The 21503-nt window shown below is 43.6% G+C and overlaps 1 protein-coding gene across 1 annotated transcript; it reads left to right on the forward strand.

Moving 5' to 3' along the window:
• Nucleotides 1–14218: 14218 nt before the first annotated feature.
• Nucleotides 14219–15337, forward strand: LOC125315876 (rust resistance kinase Lr10-like). The gene has a single exon (XM_048281974.1). The coding sequence runs from the start codon at nt 14328–14330 to the stop codon at nt 15099–15101; it is 774 nt and encodes a 257-aa protein (XP_048137931.1). The 5' UTR covers nt 14219–14327; the 3' UTR covers nt 15102–15337.
• Nucleotides 15338–21503: the final 6166 nt, after the last annotated feature.

Genomic DNA, 21503 nt, shown 5'->3' on the forward strand with positions numbered 1-21503 from the left:
AATAAAAAACAGCTGCAAATGTTAATCGGGAAATTAAATTTTTTACGGCGTTTTATAGCTAACCTCTCAGGAAAAATCGAAGTTTTCTCCCCATTGCTCAAATTGAAGAATGAGCAAGAATTTGTGTGGGAAGAGAAACATCGGGAGGCTTTCGACAAATTAAAAGAGTATCTCATCAAGCCACTAGTGTTGACGCCACCAAAGGCGGGACGGCCATTGAAGTTGTATTTATCGGCCGGCGATACAACGATCGGGAGTATGCTGGCTCAAGAAAATAACGAAGGGAAAGAGCAGGCCGTGTACTACCTAAGTAGGATGCTCAACGATGCCGAGACGAGATACACGTCCATCGAAAAACTATGTTTATCACCGTACTACGCTTGTACAAAATTACGACATTATATGTTGCCGACTACGGTACATGTAATTTGTAAAACAGACGTGATTAATTACATGTTGTCCAGGCCAATCATTAGGGGCCGGATTGCGAAATGGGCGTTTACTCTAATAGAAATCGATCTGATTTATGTGCCGCTCAAAGCGGTAAAAGGGCGGGCAATATCCCATTTCATTACCGAGTACCCTTGGGGCTTAAAAGTCGAGGATGATGAAAATTATCTTGGTATTACGCCTTGGACATTATATTTCGATGGGTCGGTGGCATCCGGTTCAGCGAGCGCAGGAATCATGGTTATATCACCTTTTCGACAGAAAACAAAACTCATATTCGGGCTTGACTTTGAATGCTCAAATAACCAAGCCGAATATGAAGCCCCGATCGTGGGACTGAATGTTTTAATGGGGATCGGGTCAATTAAAGTAAAGGGTGATTCTCAGCTGGTAATCAAACAACTAAATGGTGAGTATCAATGTTTGAATGAAAACATTATTAGGCATCACCACCTGGCAAAAGAATTGTTGTCGAAGTTCGTTAAATACGAGCTAATCCATGTCAAGAGGAGTGAAAATTCAGAAGCTAATGAATTGGCTCGGATGGCGTCGGGTTATCGTATATCGAAGGAACTAGCGGACCACATCATTACTCAGGTAAGGACCTTACCATCGATAGATGCTCGGGTAATGATGATTGAGCAATCTAAAAGCTCAAGAGAAGCCAGCGGCCAACAAGATTGGAGAACCCTTTTGGTAAACTACTTGAAAAACCCAGGTTCTGGCGGTAGGGACTTCAAAAGAAAAGCCTTAAAATATCCGTTGATCGACAATGAGTTATATCGAAAGACAATCGACGGACTGCTTCTCAAATGCTTGGGGCAAGAGGAAGCAATGCTAGTCATGACGGAAGTCCATGAAGGGATCCGTGGTGCACATCGACTTGGATTGAAAACAAAGTGGTTGTTAAGGCGACATGGGTATTTTTGGCCAACAATCACTCAAGACTGCATCGATTACGCAAAGGGGTGTCAATCGTGCCAAAGGCATGGACCAATCCAGCAAGTACCGGCCGCACCGATGAACCCAATTATCAAGTCGTGGCCTTTTCGGGGTTGGGCAATGGACATAATAGGGAAAATTTATCCTCCCTCGTCGAAGAAGCACGGTTTCATTTTAGTGGCCACAGATTATTTCACAAAATGGGTTGAAGCGGCGTCATACAAAAGCGTGACACAAAAAACGGTTAGGGAGTTCATCGAAGAGCGAATTATTCATCGATTTGGGATTCCAGAGACTATCACTGCTGACCAAGGGACGGTCTTCACAGGCCAAGAAATACGAGATTTTACTAAGTCGAGGGGTATCAAGATGATTCATTCGACGCCTTACTACGCTCAAGCTAATGGTCAAGCAAAAGCTTCCAACAAAATAATCATCGGATTGATTAAAAAGCATTTGGAGGACAACCCAAGGGAATGAGACTCATTGTTGTCGACGGTGTTATGGGCTTATCGAACTTCCAAAAGATCAAGCACTGGAGTCACTCCTTACATGCTAACATATGGGCAAGAGGCCGTGTTACCCTTGGAGATCACGGTGCAATCATTAAGAGTGAAGCTTCAAGATGGTATGGCTAAAGAGCGATACGATGAAATGATGTACGCTAACATTGATGAATTGGGAGAGAACCGAGCCGCAGCCTTGGAAAAATTGATGGCTCAGAAGCGAAGGGTTGCCAAGGCTTACAACAAGCACGTGAAAGCTAAGCGTTTCGACGTGGGAGATTTGGTGTGGAAGACTATTTTACCTATGAACCTCGATAGCGAGAAGTTTGGCAAGTGGTCGCCAAAATGGGAAGGACCATACTTGATAATGGACGCCCTCCTAGGGAATGCATATCGAACAATGGAAATCGATGGAAGAGAACTACAACGCTCGATCAACGGAAAGTATTTGAAAAAATTCTATCCATCGATGTGGGAAATGCGGGGAGAATCAGAAAGCGAAGAGTAAGAAAGATCAATTCCATTCATTCAATAAAAACTTTTTACAACCTCCCTTTCCCTCTCTCTCTCTCTCTCTCTTTCTCTTTCCCTCTTCCTCTTTCTCTCTCTCTTCCTCTCCTTCTCTCTCTCTCTTTTGCTCGCCCCAGCAAACCTTCACCGGAAGTGCTCCCTGAAACGTTCGACGAAGCCCCGCAGCCGGTATTCCAACTTGGCGTTCTCCTCCTTCGCACGGTGGTGAGCCTCGGCCGGTTCCTCCGGTGCCGCCCCAAGCTTATCCTTATCGTCCTCCGGCCGCTGAAGGTGCTCCTTCCGGCCCCGCTGAAGACCATTGGTAGAATCCATCATGACCTTTAGACCCTCCAAAGGGGCTCCGATAGAGGCCAAGGAACGGGTCTCGCAGGCTTCAGCCGGTTCGTGTTCCCGCTGCTCGGATTCCTTTAGAGGCCTTCGCAGGTGTCCTTGGCTAACGATCGGGCGGTCCGAAACGATGTTCCGAAGTTGAAGGACGCTAGCGTGAGAAGCATGGAGGGCTTCTTGGACGTTGCAGAGTTCCTTATGCACCACCTCGCCGTTCTCAATCTCTTCGATCTTACACCAAACTTCATGTTCGGTGAGATCATCTTGAGACATGGTCGCCAGATTCCGGCGAAACTTCTCCAGCCCATAGTCGAAGAGTGTAATAAACTCTTCGTAGTCCGACCGGAACGGGTGGTCGGAGGGAAGATTTTGGGGCGCAGAGCGGTTGAGCGGGGCATGTAGCTTCTCAAGGGCTCGTGGTTTCACCACCAGCATGGTATAGGTGTAACTCGGAAGGGAGATAATCTCCCTCCAGATAGCCGAGAACTCACGGCTGAAGTGTGTAGGGGGAGATGAAGCCGTGGAAGAAGACGCACGCTCCATTGATGCTTCGAGAAGTTTTCTCTAATAGTGAAAGGCGAGAGGGTTTGGATGAAGACGCACTCCGGGCGAGTAATCCTATTTATAGATAAAGGCCAAGGAACGGTTCGTCCCACGATGCTGAGTATCCGCCCACGACCTTCCGACGATTGAGGCGGTAAAAGTTAGTGGACGGTTATTGAGGCGAGAAGGTATATCGCGATTGGTGAAGCACATAAGTAACCATAATGACACGAGTGGCGGGTTTCCCGCTGGCTATTAACCACGTCGAACCGTCACGACGATTTGAATTCAGAAGGAGAATCAGAAACGACGTCTTTCATTAAATGCCGCGTGGAAAAAGGATGATCTTGAGAAGATCATGTCATGATGAACTTTGGAGAATTGACACTAAGACCGGCAGTTCAATGATAGAATAACATGATAAGGACAGGTGGCATTAATGTGGGACTAGCGACAGTGGACTACAATACGTGCCGTTCAAGACTCAAGACGAAACTATGAAGTTGCATTTCAGCATTGCGGTTGGCGTCAACAATTGCCTCCTTTCGATGACCGGCCTGCATCATATCAAGGTGCGATGATTCGCAAATTGCCTCTTGCTGTTTGATTGCCTTCAATTGTGCAGATAGTACTTGCGGGGTGGTACAACCGTCACTTTCCAGGGTATCAAGAACACTACGTTGATAAACCAGCTCATTGTCGGCAAGAAGGGAATCTGTTTCCAACTTGTCGATAATCGCTAGTTCACGCTGCCTTGTCCTGAAGGACCTTAAAGTCGAGCCAAATGTGAGGAAGAGTTCATTAATGGCAAATCCAAGGGCACGACATTGGACCGGATAGGGTAAATGGGCCAGAAAAGCAAGGAGAGCTTTGATCTCATCCTCAATAGACGCTTGGTTACATATGTAGGCGTATCCTCCTCCTAGTAAGTCATGCAAGCGTGACCACTTGCCGCGAAGGTATGGATAGTCGCAGCAAAGAATATTCGATGGGCCAGCCGAGGCACTTGCCATGTTCATATGAACAACCCACGATTTGTTGGGTAAGTCATCCGTGCGGCCGTCAGAAGCCAGTGAATCATCCGGGAAGGAAGTCGGATCAATATTTACATCAAGCGAGAATGCAGAGAAGTACCCACTTTCGGTATCAGATTGTTTATATCAACAAAGGATTTACCTTCATCGATTGATTGCTCAAGTATAATGCTCGGTATAAAGAAAGAAGCGGGTCTTCTTAGAGGATGCAGCAAGCCCAACGAGTTTCGACAGATTTTCGGAAGAACGTCCATTGTCTTGGTTGAGAACAAAGAGGAGCGATAGGAGAGCCACCACTTGTCGAAAAGTGAGGTGCTACAAGGATGGTCAGAGAAGGCGACAAATACAAAGCACCCGAAAACAGCATGTACAACTTCGATGTGGCCCATCATGTCGGTTACCTCCTTCTTGCAACCGGAAAAGGGGAAATTCATGGAATACACCACCGGCATTGGAATCCCCCGAGTAAGCCCGAATTGGCGAGCACAATAATGAGGATTATAGATCTCAAATCCCGATGAGAATGTGCCGCCACCGTATAAATTCATAGCTAAGTCATTTGGAACTAACACGCTCATCCGGAAAAGACGAGAATCGGGATCTGCGCTTGAGGAGTTATAAATATCATTATCGACGGGCAGCCTGAAAAAATCAAAACTGGTGAGAGTCAACAGCTCAATAAGAAAGTCGTCGAAAGGGGTAAGGTTGTCGGGGGCACAGCGAATGGCTTGATTGAACGCCATGGGTACATCATTCCTTTTAATTTTCGATGACCCAGTTGTCGAAGTAAGCGCTTGATCAACAAACATATGAGGAAAGTACACTCGGAGCCAATGATGCAGAATCCATAAAGGACCCGAAAAGGGGGCGGGATGACTGTCCGTCGGCGAAGATTGAGCATCCGACAATCCCCGATATAATGCAGCCAGGAAACATCCGGCCCAGGCCAATATCAACACCACATGCCGGTTCATAGGCCATATCAAGGAATTCCGAGGAAATTCGACATGTGGGGAGACAAAAGACATATTTGCAAAGCCAACATAAAAGGAAGGCTGTATGTTCCTCGAGAAGAATGGGTCCCGAAGGTTTAGCTTGGCAAGCCATGAATTCGCCATATGGCGGGTCAAGGCAACAGGACATATCAAGGGAAAATTGGCCTTCCGGAGATCGAGAGTCACCGTCGATAAATGAAGAGAGACCGGTCAGAAACCAAATATCAAGAAGGGTAGGGGTCACTGGGCCAATAGGCAAAAAGAAACAGTTCGATGACGGTGACCAAAAGCAACACAAACTACCGACGAGGCCATATTCCGAGGGATCAATAGATGTACCGCAAAAGGACAATAGGACATCTATCCTGGCCCGTGCCCGGACGGTAGCCGCTTCTCCTTCTAGTCGTTTGTACCAGTTATAAAACCGATGGTCGAAGGTTGGGTATGAAGAAAATCTATAGTTACTCGACGACCAAACAGAGGTACAAATGATAGATTGCTCAAAGGGTAAGACTTCTTCGGAACAGATGGGAAAGCAATTAATTAGTGAAGAAGGGAGTGGCAAACTTGTGAGATGCGGACCCAAAATTATGTGACCATTGCTGGGTTAGTGATCCATGAAGGACAAGGAAAGTTCCCTTTTGGCCTCATTGTGAGAGAAAGCGTCGAAGCGCGACAAGCAAGGAGCTGCGCGAGTACTCATGTGAACTTGATAGCGAAGTTCGTATGAATTGGCGTTTGGAGGCAATCATTATTTATAAGGGATTTTGAAGTAACCGACTTGGGATTGTTATGGCAGTTACTCGGACGTGGGCAATTACATGGATCGTGGCGGAATGCAATACGGAAAATAAGGAGAAAGAAGGGGAGATTTTATTGACGAAAATCGGGATACAGAGCCATCTTGATCCCCTCAAGCAGCTCACAGAGTAAACGTTCAAACTTCTTATTTTTATCTATATACACATTCCTAGTATGACGTCGGTCTACTTCTGCCCGCACAACCCGAGCGCAATCATCTCATTTCCTCTCTTCTAAGGAAGCTGCGAACGTTTTCGGTTGATCTTCTATAGAGGATCGACGAGAAAGTCTTGTCGATCGCCGACTTCGAGTCTCCTCTAGTTCTCTCTCTATCGCTAGCCTCTGTTGCTCCGGGGTAGCCTCCTTCTTATCCAAAGCGGCAAGCTCGTCGACAGCAGATTGAAGGGACTGTTCTCCTTGAGTTACAAGTTGCTTCGCTTTCTAGGTCTCGGAGCTAGGAGAAAAGAGCTGATCGGGAAAATTCGATAGAGCAAGCACCTTGTCCCGACACTGTCAAAAATGCATAAAGGGAGTAGGAAAGTGCTCCAAGAATGTTTTCAGCCGGCGGACTAGGCCTTCGGGAAGTTTCGCACCGACTTCCTCTTTAACCGACCACTCCATCACAAATTGGATGTTTTGAATATTCGACGGGTCGTCGACAAAGGAGGCTACCCCCGAATGAACAAGGTCCATGGAGCAAGAAAGCATGATTCCCAGTTTGCTGAAAATCTCCGAGTCGGGCGAGCCGCTTGATTCAGGCATACTCGGGTGATCTGAAGAGCGAGAAGATCCAGCAAGATGAGCTTGAACATCTTCGATGGGCGACGGAAGAAGAGAAGTAGCAGGAAGATCCCGGAAAACATCCGCAGATGAAGGGTCTTCAAGTGTTGAGGGACCTTCAGCTATTAGAGGAACTTCGACCATCGGGGCTGGGACGATAGCAAGGGTCAGCGAAGAAGGTTCCCCTTGAGGCTCAGTAGGCGAAGGAGCCGCGAGTTCGGATGACCTTCTAGTAATGGTAATGTTGCTAGACCCCCCAACAGTTGGATCAAGATCCACCAAAGGATCTTCAAGACAAGCGGTCGAAGATGCTTCGACGTGCTGAGGGACTACTGGGGATTCCGCCGGAGATTTGCTCTTCTTCGCTACCATCTTTCGCCGTTTAAGAGAAGTCGGCGTCTCCTCATCGGCTCCGTCATCGGAATCGTCACCTAACAGCGGAAATAAAGCAAAAATCACTCCGGGCCAGGCATACTGAGAAAATCGGGAAGAAAGAGGCTCACGAAGCATCGTTGGACGTTTACGACCACCAATCAAGAGAGCTTTGGTTGCACCCTTTTTCCCGGTTTTCTTCAGGGCAGAACCAAAGGGCTGTATCCGGCTACTTTGAAGGATGGATGAGATGGCATCTTCGAAAGGGCTTTCAAAGGCGAAGGACATCCACTAGGTCGTAAACTCGGAAGTCACGCCGGGACTAGAACGAAGTGCTGATGGGATGTCCCCCGAAAACCACCGAAACATCATGGTGGTAATTTCGGCACAGCAGGTGAACGGTCCATCGAGCTTGATGTTATAGATCTTCTTGTCCATCGATGGGAAATCCATGAGATAAGGGATGGGCATAGGCACTACCTATCGAAGGCCGAACCGCCTGGCGCAGTATTGAGGAGAATATGGTTCAAAACCGGGATAGAACCTTCCCTTAAGACATAGCCGGAGTGGAAGGTCTCGAGGGAATAGGACAAAGGTCCAAAAGTCACGATGGTTGAACCGTTTTAAGGTTCGAGAGTTGAAACAAGAATTGAATTCACCCGAGCGGTAAGGAAAGAAATCTATTCGATCGGCCTCGTGAGACGAAGGCTGTCGAAGGAAGAACCGAAAAGGTTGGACATCACTAGGGACCTTTGAGGGGACAGCTTGGAGTAGTCGTATGCCAAGCTTCAAAGGAACCATGTTGGGATTGAAAGAAGGAACGCTCTCAAACATGAAAGGGAAGTAGAATGCGACCCAAGCTTGGAGAATCCGGAGCGGACTGACAAGTACACCATCCTCTTCGGAATTCGACATTAGTCTAGCAGCGTAAGAAATGCTCCTGTACAGAGACGCTAGAGCAAGAGGGCCAAGAGTAGCAAGATTCCCTTTGGCTAAAAGTAAGGCAAGGTCGTAATAGTCCTTGGACACTTTGAGGGTTGGGCTAAAGAATAGATACTTCGACAGCCAAAAAAGGAGAAAAGCTGTTCGTTCTTCGAGGGAAACTTCCCTAGATGTTCTACGATGGGCATCGATGAACTTTCCGTAAGCGAGGGTATCATCAGAAATGGGGCAATCTTTGGTTTTTCCCAGATTCTTGACCGAGGCACCATAGGGGGAGAAGCCGGCTATGGCAAAGATATTTAGAAGAGTTACGGACATGGGACCCCACGGGAAGAAAAAACAATTAATGGAGGAGGACCAGAAGCTTGTGACGGACCCCGGTAAACCTCTATTCAAATCATGGGACAACATGCTGACCTCAATGGCTGTCTTGATCTGCGCCGTTTCCCAGAGACCAACCGTCGAAGTATCCTCTTGAAGCCTTTGGAACCAAGTATAAGCCCTGTCATCAAATGACGGAAAACTCCTAAATCGTTGAGCCGGCATGGACCAAATGTCCTTTAGTAAAGGGGCTTGAATGGGAAGTCGCTCATCGACTCGCGTTGGGAAGCAAGATTGAAGAGATGATGGAATATGGTGGTGATCATGGAGATTGGGTCCGAGAATAAGACCAGCATGCTCTCGATGAGTATTCAACAACTTGAGGAAATAGTGATCAGCATCATCACTATTGATGATTCCATCGAAGCGGGCGATGAAATGGTGAGGAAGGAACTCAGGGGTTTCGGTCGCCATGAAAGCTTGGAATGCTCGGAAAAAGGGGTTTAGGGTTTAAGGAAAAACTTTGATGAAGAAAGACGACAATTGGGAGCTTTTTCAAGATCCTTAAAAGCAAAGACGAAAAAGGCCGGTGCACGGTACGAAGTCGAAAAGGTTGCGTTTCGGGAAAAGAGATCAAAGGGAAAGCGTAATCATCATTTGTACAGCTGGAGATCACCAAACCGGAGGAAGGAATTTTAAAAGAGGTAAATCTTCGATTTACATCTTTTAAGGGGGCATATGTTGACACTTAAAATAATCCAAGAGAGACTCGTGACAAGCACGTGAGGAAGCGATAATCAGCTACGGGAGGGGACACTGAAGCAAGGAACGTATCAATCAGAAAGGTGCCACATGTCGGGGTAAATTCTGGCGCCACTTCCTTCTAGAGCAAGAAAAGCGCGCGGAGGGAGGCCACGATCGAAGCGGTTGGCGGTAATCCCCACGAGGTAAAAAGAAAAGGCGCGAAGACCGGGAAACCGTCATCCACGTGGCTTATGGAAAAGAGCAAAGCGTGGGGCCAAAGGAAGAAACCGCTCGGCGGTTACCAAAGAGCTTACCTATAAATACCTCGCAATAGCAAGATACACACACACACAACAAATCAAAAACACTTGCATTTTCAAACTAGCTCTTAGCTCTTAACCTTTAGCCTAGCCTAGCTGTAGTTTTCGGATCCCCGTCGTCGATTCAATTCCGACGAGTATCATATCCAGAGTTAGGTGTCGTCGATTAGATTCCGGCGTCTACTCATTAGGTTCAGTGCCGTTGATTAAATTCCGGTGTTGTACCCTTCACCCATCCCGTCTAGTGCCGTCAATTCAATTCCGGTATTGTGTCCTATAATCCCCCGTCCAAGTCTGTTGATTAAATTCCAGCATTGTGTCCTATATCATCTCCCGATCCTGTCGATTCGGTTCCAGGGTTGCGTCGAAATTTATCACATACTGTTACTATTGCATATTGGGCGATCGAGGTTGTCGAAAGCTTGTTTGTAACGCGCCCTTTTGTGTAAATCTATTGCATTTGATACTCTCTGTCCAAAACTAACCCAGAACTCCTTTTCGGAAAACGAACGGATTAAGTTCGATAAAAGATTCTCGCGTAAGCAACCTTCTTTGGGCCATAGTCAATTTGGGCCTAAACCCATAACCAGCAAAGCCCTGTCGAGGGATTTCAACGCGCAACACAACTGTTTTAAAAGTTTATACTCTTATATGAAGACGTGGTTTAATTTTTAATATTCTAACAAGCTACATACTCCAATCTTCTCATTATTAGGAAATTAATCAATTTTGCTAAATGATAACATTAAGCCTCACCTTTCATCATGTTCTCCCAAAAGTACAGGTGCTATAAGCTTAATTAAGTCCGTCTTAGGACTTAGGAACCCCGTGAAAACATGGAATAGTTTTCGCATATTTGTTATTTGAATATAGTGGGTATGGGATGTTGACAGAGATATATAATTGGATGGAAGTTTAGAATGATCGATGCAAACACAAGAAAATGCACTACTATTATAAAAAAAAAGTGTGAGGTCTTTTCATATTTCCACATTGTCCATTTCAATTATGAAAAGTCGTGTCTAAAATTCACATTTTTCAAATTTTTATGGATCTTTTCTTTATGGTATTGTTATTGTTGTTGTCGTCGTCGTGTGCTTCCCTAATAGTATTCATCATTTCAGGTTGAGAAATTTCAGATAATCGTGCCAAAGGTATATCCCATAATAAATTGTCGCGTTATGTATGATTAACATAAGGAAATATTATTAGTTTCCTTCATGATTATCTTTTGAATTGTGTATATCTCATTTCCTTGGTAACACTTAAAGTTGAATTAAGAATATTCTCTAATCATGACTTAATCACAAGAAATGATATTGAACTGGTACGTGAGGAAATGCATGATGAATCACGTTACTTCCGAATATGAAATTTCAAAATTAGAAAAAGTTGCGGTTTGCATAAAAAGAATGAACATGGGAAATATCGTTATTTTTCAATAAGATTTTTGGACCACCTTCAAGATGAAAAACCAAAATATGTTAAAAACCAAATGCATCGCGCGAGTCTTCATCTAGAAGAAAAGTCAAGAGGATCGCCTTGCAGGACGGGCCAAGGTCGATTGAACTTTTCGGCTCATCAGCGACCATTCCCACAGCTTTCCGTGTCTGATGCGTCCCATGTTCTCCTTCTCTCATCATTATTTAAAGAAAGAACGAGAGCATCTTTATCCCTCTCGTTCCACATATCTGTACCAAACCCTAGATTTGCTCTTAACTAGTTCGTGCTTTCTGCTATTGCATAAGCTATGCACAAAGATCAACTCCTCCTCCTCCTCCTCCTTATTCTACATCCGTGTTTTAGTATCCCCCTTGAAATTAATCGATGTACCACCTCTTGTGGTGAGATCGCAAACATAAGTTACCCATTTCGAGTGAGGGGCGACCCAAAGGGCTGCGGCGATCGTTACTTTGAACTGGCCTGCATAAATAACCGCGCCGTCCTATATTGGAAATCGGGCCAGTACTATGTACACTCCATCAACTATACTGACCACATGATTAGGGTCGCCGATGTCGGGCTGCGGAAGGGCAATTGTTCGTCTCTTCCTCTCCGCTCCGTCTCTCGCACCGACGTCGGGTACATCCTGGATGGGAATTCTCTCACGGCAGACATAGTCGCAGTCGTAGTGATCGTGGGCTGCACAAAGGCCGTCAATTCTCCGCTTTACATCGACACTTCGTCGTGCCTTGATGGGCTTCCATTTTGGAATTTCTCTAGCACGGGAAGGCGATTATATGCAATGGTCGATCCGAACGTCTCGTCCGTGGAAACTGCATGCACTGTAGAGTTTATGGCAGTGATAGATTGGTGGGCTGATGGCAGTGATCTTCGTTCCTATGCGCAAATTCACGAACAAATGGTTGATGGGCTCGAGCTTTATTGGTATATTGGCAGGAGGAAAGGTAAGGACTTTTGAGTGTGTTCAGTTTTCTCAAAGCGACCAAAACAACAATAATAATAGTGAGAATATAGTTGGTCAAAACATGTGAAATTTCATCTTCGTGAAATTGAGCTTGCGCCATCAGCATATCCTTCCAGAGCTCGATTTGAAAAGAGAAATAATTATGTGATACTGACCGTCCTTTAATCTATTGCAGGCAAAGGAAAAAAAACTGTGGAACCCACTTCTTTAATAATTTGTGGCTCACAATATGTTGTTACTTTCGCAACCACCCAAAAAAAATATTATGCTAACAAAACTCATTTGAAAATGCCATTAAGATAGCGTCTAATTAAGTGTTCGTTCCTTTTCAACCAAAAAAAAATGATTGTTCTTTTAGGCCGTGTTTGTTTCACGAAAAATGTTTTCTTGGAAAATAATTTTTCCAATTTCTGATGTTTGGGGGGGCAGAAACTACATGGTCAAAGAAAATGTTTTCCCGTCAATGAAAAAGTTCTTTCTAAACCCATGGAAAATGATTTCCATATGTGAAAGGAAGGAAATCATTTTCCAATTTCTTCCTATCAAACTTGTGCCTGCCCTCTTCCGTCACGTCGTCTCATCCATTTCCCTCTTCACGCGGCCTTCTGCTTTCTGGGCCCCTCCTTTTTCCTCATCTTCTTCACCCAACCAACGGAGCCGCTGCTGCCTATCGCCACCATGTCTCCCTCATCGCCTCCTTCATCTACCTCACGAGTTGCAGCGAACTCATCAGATCTGGAGCTCGTGGCCTCGCGAGTCGGCGTCGAGCGAAGCCTCGTCTCGCCGGATCTGGCGAGGCCGGCGATGCGAGATTTGGCCTCGCCCAAGGCTGGTGAGCTCAGGCCGAGCCTCGCCGGATCTGGCGATTCGAAGCCTTGCTCGAGGCCGGCGAGGCTTGGCCTGAGCTTGCCGCCTCGGGCGTGCCGGGGCGAGGTTCAGCTTGATTGTGGCGGGTCGCCGGCCGTCGCTGTGGCCGGCAACTGGCTGGTGAAGAAATCACAGCAGAAGGAAGAAGCCGACGATCTTACAGAAGAAAGAAGAAAAAAAGGGAAATTTTTTTAAAAGAAGTTACTAAAAAGTAAAATAATTAAAAAAACTAATTATTTGATAATTTTTTCTAGAAAAATTATTGTCATGCCAATTGGTAGAAATCATTTTTCAGAGAATTTTCAGACTTTAGCCAAACAACGGAAAATTTTGTCATTTTCTTGAAAAACGACTTTTTCAAAAATATTTTTTAAAAATTTCACGAATCAAAGGGAGCTTTAATTGTTTTCAGCTTTTTGTTTTTTTGGGTCAAAAGTTGTCTTCAGCTTTCACTTGCAGGAGGCATCCGCGATCAAAGGGAGCTTAATATTGTTCAAACTCTTTTGCAGGAGGCATCCGCGATCACCTCTCACGGATTGCAGGAGGCATCCGCGATTACCTCTCACGGATTGCAGGAGGCATCCGCGGTTACCTCTCACGGATCGCGGACGATGTTTATTGGGGCCCGCTCGATTGGATCGGTAACATTATTACTACAATCTTCTCGTTCTGGAGATAATGTTAGATTTTTTCTAAATGCAAACAACTTAACACGCCCACAAATTGGTTATACGCATGACAATAAAGTCGTTATTTGTTCTTTTGTCCATCTACTTAGTTCGAATTCCGCCCACAAACATTAGGGGATCGAACCGATATGCTCATTGCTTGATTATGGTCTAAACAAGTGTCTCTTAAATTTCCTCAGATAACACTTGTTACGGATTCAACGTCAAGTGCGAATTATGGGCCAACCGTTACGTCAATACGATGATCTGGCTCTTTGCCATCGGTAATATTACTACAATCTTATCATTGTGGAATCGACTTTATATTTCTGAATGCAAACATTTAACACACCCACAGTGTTTTCGTGCATGGTTGTGAAATTCATCCTGGGAGCACCATGCGTGCTGACATTGCTAATACGCAAATGGAGGAGAAGACACTTAGCAATGGATCAAAACGTTGAGGAATTCTTGCAGTCCAATAATAACTTCTTGCCAATAAGGTACTCTTACTCGGACATTAGGAAAATCACGGGCGGCCTCAAGGACAAGCTAGGCGAGGGAGGGTACGGTTCCGTGTTCAAAGGAAAGCTCCGGAGTGGCCGCGAGGCAGCGGTCAAGATTCTGAAGGGGAAAACAAACGGGCGGGATTTCATCGGCGAAGTGGCTACCATCGGAAGAATTCACCATGTTAATGTGGTCGGACTCATTGGTTATTGTTTCGAGGGCTCCAAACAAGCTCTTGTCTACGATTTCATGCACAATGGGTCTTTGGACAAGCATATTTTCTCACGAGCGGAAGGGACTTCCCTTGATTGCAAGGAAGTGTACGAGATTGCTCTCGGAGTAGTTAGAGGGATTGAATATCTTCATCGAGGATGCGACGTACAAATTCTACACTTTGATATCAAGCCTCACAACATTCTTCTCGATAAGGATTTCACCCCAAAAGTTTCCGACTTTGGGCTCGCAAGATTGTATCCCACAGACCACAATACCGTGACTCTGATCGCTGCGAGAGGAACCTTGGGATACATGGCTCCGGAGCTGGTCTACAAGAACCTTGGGGGCGTCTCTTACAAAGCCGATGTCTATAGTTTTGGCAAGTTGTTGATAGAAATGGCCAGTGGGAGGAAGAATTGGGACGCGGTTGTAGAGTGTTCCAGTCGGACTTACTTCCCTTTATGGGTTCATGACCAACTTAGCGAAGGATTGGACATCCCGTTGGAGCAAGCTAGAGAGGAGGATAGGAGAACAGTAAAGAAGATGATGATAGTTGCTCTTTGGTGCATACAATGGAGTCCTAGAGACCGCCCTTCGATGCGCAAAGTCTTGGAAATGCTGGAAAGAGAAGCAGATGATCTACAATTACCTCCCAAGCCACTCTTTTATCCAACAGAAGAGTCGACAAGAGATGATGGAACTTGGACTGGGGAAGGCAATGATATGACATCCACTCCATCAACTAGTGCAATGACTTACGAAGATTCTCATCTCGAGGATACAAGTACTGTCATTACACAAGTATAGGCACATTTCAGAACCTATTGATCCCGTGACATATGTGATAAATAGGAAAGGATCGTATTGATGATGCTTTATGTGTACCTCCCCTTTCATGGTCATCATCAGATGGCACATGTTTATAGTTATGTTTATGCATCTTAATTATGAGTGTATTCTATCCATGGTCCTACAGTTGTATTCTACCCATGGTCCTTCAAGCACGAAAGTATTTGGAATGCTGAAGAAGTATTTGAAATTTACCCCTCATGTCCACGATGAGTTCAGATTCCCATCTTGCGTTATGTTTTCAAATTGTGTTTCTCAATTATGAAAAGTCATGCGTGAAAATTACAATTTTTCAATAGTAATCTCTTTTCAACCAAAAAAAAAAAATTGTAATCTCTCTCTATATAAATATGTATAGATTTTTCTTATCATTTAATCTGTCCCTCCGATTAAACGAATGTAGACTTTATAAATCATTCTACACACGAGACTTTACGAATATTTTGTGGGGGATAAGCATTTTGATTTCTCCCCCTTTGCCTGCAACGAGAGCTTGAAAAAGAAAAACTCATACCAATCGAATTGAATATCCTATCATTTAAAGATGAATCAACATGACCTTTTCGACTCTCATTTCAACCGTCAAATTACAATCTCCTAATCCACGCTTCTTGCCCCACCCCATAGCCACCGGGGCGGGGCAAGTTTGGCTTTGAGCTCGCTGCGCCTGTGCCGGGGTCGATTGAAACTTTAAATTGGTGGCGGTGCATAAAGTCTCCCCTTGCGCTTTGTCTCCCGCGTTGACCGACCTTGACTTTTCAGTCGACCAATCCCAACCCCTTCCTTCTCTCACGCGTCCCATTTTGTTGTCGCTACATCCCAAATCACTCTCATCCACACAAAGAGTTTGTACTCTGAGATTTTGTTTTGTTCTCTAGTTTTTACCTATCTTTCTATTTACATCTCAGCACTAAACACTTGATTTTCTTTCTTCGTTCGTGTTCACTTCTTTCCCATTGCATGACCAATGCCCAAGGATCAACTGCTCCTCCTTCTCTTTCTTCTTCTACATCAGTCTTTTAGGATTTCCACAAACAATAATCAGTGCGCCAGCTCTTGCGGTGAGGTCACGAACATAAGCTTCCCATTTCGACTAAAGGGCGACCCGAAGATCTGCGGGGACCCCAAATTTGAGCTATCGTGCTTAAATAACCGGACCATTTTGAATTTGTATTCGGGCAAATACTACATATGACACATCAACCATACCAACTACACCATCGGGGTTGCCGATGTAGGGATGAGAAAGGCCAATTGTTCGTCTCTTCCTCGACGCTCCTTGTCGTGCGGCAACTTCAGCTACCATGATCCATATAGTGTTTGTGACTACCAATCATACATGTTCTATGGTCGAGAGCCATCCAGGACCGTCTTGATCGTGAACTGCACGAAGGCGGTTGCTTCTTGGCTTTACATTGACTCTTCATCATGCCTTGATGGGGTCAAATTTTCCTAGTACAAGAAGGCGAATATACGCCATGGTCGATGCGAATGTCTCGAATGTGGAAACTGCATGCACTATAGAGCTTATGGCAATGATACCTTGGTGGGTCGATGGCAATAATCCTCGGTCCTATGCCCAAATTCACGAACAGATGGTTTATGGATTTGAGCTTTCATGGCTTCCAATTGCGGGTAAGATGTATTGCAAACGTCATTATAATTGGGAAATCAGCATAAAGCACCAAATTCAGTGCCGAAGCAAGAAAGTGTCGCGACCTAAAAATCGAGTTTTCCAATTTTTGGTTAATGGATTGCCAAATTAATTAATTAGATTAATTAATTTAGCTCGAACTCTCCCAAGTTCTACCAAATCGTGACTTATGGTTCAAATGATTATCTTTCAAAAGATTTTTTAATTTTTCGGAGCCGCCACTAATCATTTTTTGGTAGGTTGATTAGAAACCTAAATAAAATAGTGGGAGAAATCTATTTTATTTCTGCAAACCAGATATCTTAAGTTCGGGACTTGATTACATTAATTTTTTCAATTAATGCCCTTACGGTACCAATTTCATGAAAAAAGTTTGATTTGACAATTTTGATGAATTATGACTTGCAGTTCAAAGGTGCAATTTTTGGGTTTTCTTTTTATTTATTTTTTTTGTATTTTTGATGTATTTTCGAAATTAAAAATTAAAGGAAAATGAGAGTGAATTGGTTCAAGATCATCTTAAAGTTTTCGGATTTAACTTGCATTAATTTCCAAAATTTTTTTAAAGAAAATATCTTAACCCTATGCCTGCATCTTTTAATATCTATCCTAATGGATTCCCAAGATTTTGTTTATTGAATGTAATCCATGAGATAGGAATTCTAAAAAAATCCTATCTTCTAAGAAAGTGATAAGACGTGGTTTTTAAGAAACCATATCTTCCTTAATCCTTTTTTTTTTTAATTTTTTGAGATTTTCTGACATGAAATGAGGCATGAATGATTTTTATTTGTTCCATTTTTCCGAATTTTCTGATTTTTTTCTTTTGTGATTTTGGGTTTTTATGAATGAATTTAAAATTTAGATTGTGAATCTTTTAGTGAAAAGGATAATTACCGCCAAATCTTTCGAATTAAGTTTCGGTCCGAAGCCTAACGGATCGACCCTAAAAATTCGAAATTCCCGCTATGGAAATAATTCCATCTAAAGCCCGATAGATAGACTTATTCCCATATACGCGGTTGCGGATTAGGAAATCCCTAATCGATCACATTTTGAAATATTTTGGTATCTTGAGTATATTTAGAAAGATTTTTGGGTTACCACAAGATTATCACCAAGATCTCAAAATATTCGCATTACGATATAATCTTTCCAAATTGAAGACAAGATATATTGCAAGATATATTCCGGATTTACAATCTCCAAAATTAACGTGCAATCTTCCAATTCCAGCGATTGAATATCTCAATTATCGAAAATCATGCAACTAAATCCTCAAGATATGCAATCTTCAAATTAGGCAATCGAACATGCGAGATATGCAATCAAAGCATCAATTCAAACGAATCAGGTAATGCAATATTCGAAAGGCCAAACTAAGAAATATACCTAATCTTCGAGGATTTGTTTTCCAATATAGGATTGCATTGAATCTTGCGGATTGGACGGGAACTCGGACGGACGACCGACGACGAAACATGTGAACAATGGCCAGCGGTGGGGATGTGTGATTGCTTTCACTTGAAAGCAGCTTTCTCCTTTGGGAATCACGTTTGGGCTCTTCTGGCATTGTCTTTAGCCTGCACTCCACTCAGCAATTAATATGAGAGAATTAAAATTTGTAAAAATTCTTCATGTGTTTGGACAAAATCAAGGGAGACCGCAACATCCCACAATGCATATCGTATTCATGAGTTTGGACAAAACCCAAAGCAGACAAATTCACCACTTTTGATGACTTCATGCGTGATGTTCCAGGTATTTTTTCTTTCTGGCTCGGTGAGGCTACAAACGCAAATTTGGAGGTGTTTCTTGGATCACGTCCGTCAATGTTTCGGGGTAGACTTTGTTGATTGCGTGACAAAGCTTGGCCAATATCGCTCGTCAGTGGACTCGCAGGTTGATGACTCGACAGATTGGTGGCATAGCTTCGTCGGCGAACCTGCAATAGAAATCGACAAAAACGTAGCCAAAAAGAAAAAAAGGTAGTAATCAATCTACCTGACTCCTTTTTCGAACGTGACCCGCACCGCTTGAATCTTGCTCCTTCAGTCTTCTTTTTTGTCGCCAAGTATTCTGTTGGTGTGTTATGCATATGGCAGGAGTGGCGATCAACTCCCCATGGGCATGCAAAGAAAGATGAAGCTTGAAAACCGAATTCTTCTGTTTTCTATTTCTCCCTCTGCTCAGACTTTTTTTCCTCCATTGTCGTGTGAGTACTATGGCCGTGTATTGCAATCTGTGGCCCTCCAAAATCTGCCGTGTTTGACAATGAATTCCCCTCCACAACCCTAGGCATAACACTTGTATTTATAGATAAAAGTGTTCCAAATCAAGTGCCTAAAGTTTCTTAATATTTGTAAAATAAACCCGGGCTTAAAATATAACATGAATTAATTCCCGAAGGGTGTAATTGCACAAATTGATCCTTAAATGAGCTGAAAATTTTGGCCTAGCCATATAGATGGGCTAGTCAAATTTTTCGTATCAATTGTGAGCTTAATTAGGCTTTTTCCAAATAATTGGCATTTTAGATAAAGCCTTCTTTCTAAAATATAAGCTCCAAAATAGTTTTAACTTTTCGGCACATATGTCCATGAATTGCTAAAAAATTTGCCCATCAGTTCAAGTCCAAATCGCTTGACAAATTAAACTCGATCTCGCACCACCGATCCGGATAAATGCCGATGCAATGCATGAATGAAAATGACTTAATTATTTTTGTCTAGAACTAAAAGATTAGCTCTAATTTTCTATGCAAAAATGATTGAAAAGTTTAGTCAAAATTTAGGTGTCAACAGAAAGGTAAGAACTTCTCAGCTTGTTCAGTTTTCTCCCAAAAAAAAAAAAGAACAAAAAATTATTGTGAGGACATATCTGATCAAAATCTGATAAATTTGATCTAAACGTGAGATATATTAGAAAGCTATCGACGTTTGCATGTATAATACTTCTCTGTTTCTGCAATATATTATAATGCTATCCACTTAAATATTCAGTCCAAAGAGGTTCCGTCTGCAATATATTGCCCAATGTTTTAGGATTAAACCATTGTGTAAAATTCTTTTTTTTTTTTGTCAAATTTGTGTGAAAATTGTAAATGTAATCATTTCAGTCAATTTTCATAAGATGCTGCTGACGATTTAGTTATCGTCGGTCGTCCTACATGGCAAACCGCCACGTTAGTGGTTTTTGATGATAATGGTTGGGAGGAATACATTGAAATTTTTCCGAGAAATTTAGGACTAAATTAGCAAAATTGAAAAGTTTATAATTGTATGATTTTTTAGTTGTTGGACAATTTTCCCATTATATGTTTCCTTAACGAGTGCCTCATTTCATGTTCAACAAAGTCAATCAATCTTATTGATTTCGAATTCCATGATCCAATCTCAGTGGGTTAAACGGATATCATTGCTTGATTATGCTCTAAATAAGTGTTGTATGTTTCCTTTGCTGGGGATTCAATCTCTTTTGCAGGAAAAGTTATCGTGGGTTGCCTCTTCATTATCGGTTGGTTGATGGAGATGATTTCGCTCTATGGCATCGGTAGCGTTACTAAATGCACACATTTAACACACCCAAAAACTGGGGGAAAATTGTCAAAAAAAAGTCTTAAACCTATTGCACTTTTACCAATTCAGTCATAAACTTTTTTTTTTGTGTCAATTCAGCTCTAAACTTTTTGTATTTTTACCAATTCAGTCCATCCAACAAATATTGGCCGATCGGTGCTGACCCGGAGGGCGGCCGATAACGACGATGCAATTTTTAATAATATTTTAATAATTATTTCAATTTTTTTGTTTTTTTTTGTTTTTTTTTTCCTCTTTTCTTTCTTTTTCTTTTTTTTCATTAGGGTCTTCTTCTTCCTCCAGCCATGGAGTCAACAATTAGCTAGAGAAGAGCGCTGGCAAGCCATTAGCGACACCGCTGCGGGACGAGGCCGCACTCGCCCACCGGCGACGCTATGGCTAGGCGAACTCGGCCTCGCCCGGATCCGGCAACGTTTGGATTAGCCATGGTAACCCCCAAGGAATTACAGAGAGAGAGAGAGAGAGAGAGAGAGAGAGAGAGAGAGAGAGAGAGAGAGAGAGAGAGAGAGAGAGAGAGAGAGAGAGCAGGGTGGCTTGCTTGGGACCGAGATGAGAGATTCGAAGGTTTGAGTCGGAGGAAGGAATAGGAATAACGACGCCATGGATGGGTGATGGCGAGGCTGGGCCTTGCCGGATCCGGGCTAGGCCAAGCTCGCCCAGCCATGGCGTCGCAGCGACGACAATGACAACGCCATGGTTGGACGAGCTTGGCTTCGCCCGGATCTGGTGAGGCCCGGCCTCGTCCGGCGGCGCCGGCGCCGGCGCTTGTGGTCCCTCGCCTATGTCTTCCACTCAAGATCCCAACAGGTTGGTTCATCCTCATCTCCACTACACAAACTAGATTTCCCCTTCTTTAGCCTATCTTACAAGACAGGGAGCCTCAAGACGCTGCTGCTTCTGGCGGCGAGGAGTCACGCTTGGAATCATCAATGAAGAAAAGCATCATGGGTTTTCTCAACATCTCCTAGAGTGATTACTACATCGGCAACTCCATGGCCCGAGTAAAGGAGAAGACTCAAAACAAAAAAAAATTAAAGAAAAGAGAAAAAAATTATTAAAAATCTCCACATCATCGACACGTCAGCGCCAAGATGCCAAAGTTTGTTG

This window comes from Rhodamnia argentea, chromosome 7 (genome assembly GCF_020921035.1).
Source record: "Rhodamnia argentea isolate NSW1041297 chromosome 7, ASM2092103v1, whole genome shotgun sequence".
NCBI lineage: Eukaryota > Viridiplantae > Streptophyta > Magnoliopsida > Myrtales > Myrtaceae > Rhodamnia > Rhodamnia argentea.

Coding starts and splice junctions, on each gene's coding strand:
- LOC125315876 (XM_048281974.1), top strand. CDS start 14,328: ATGCACAATGGGTCTTTGGACAAGCATATTTTCTCACGAGCGGAAGGG.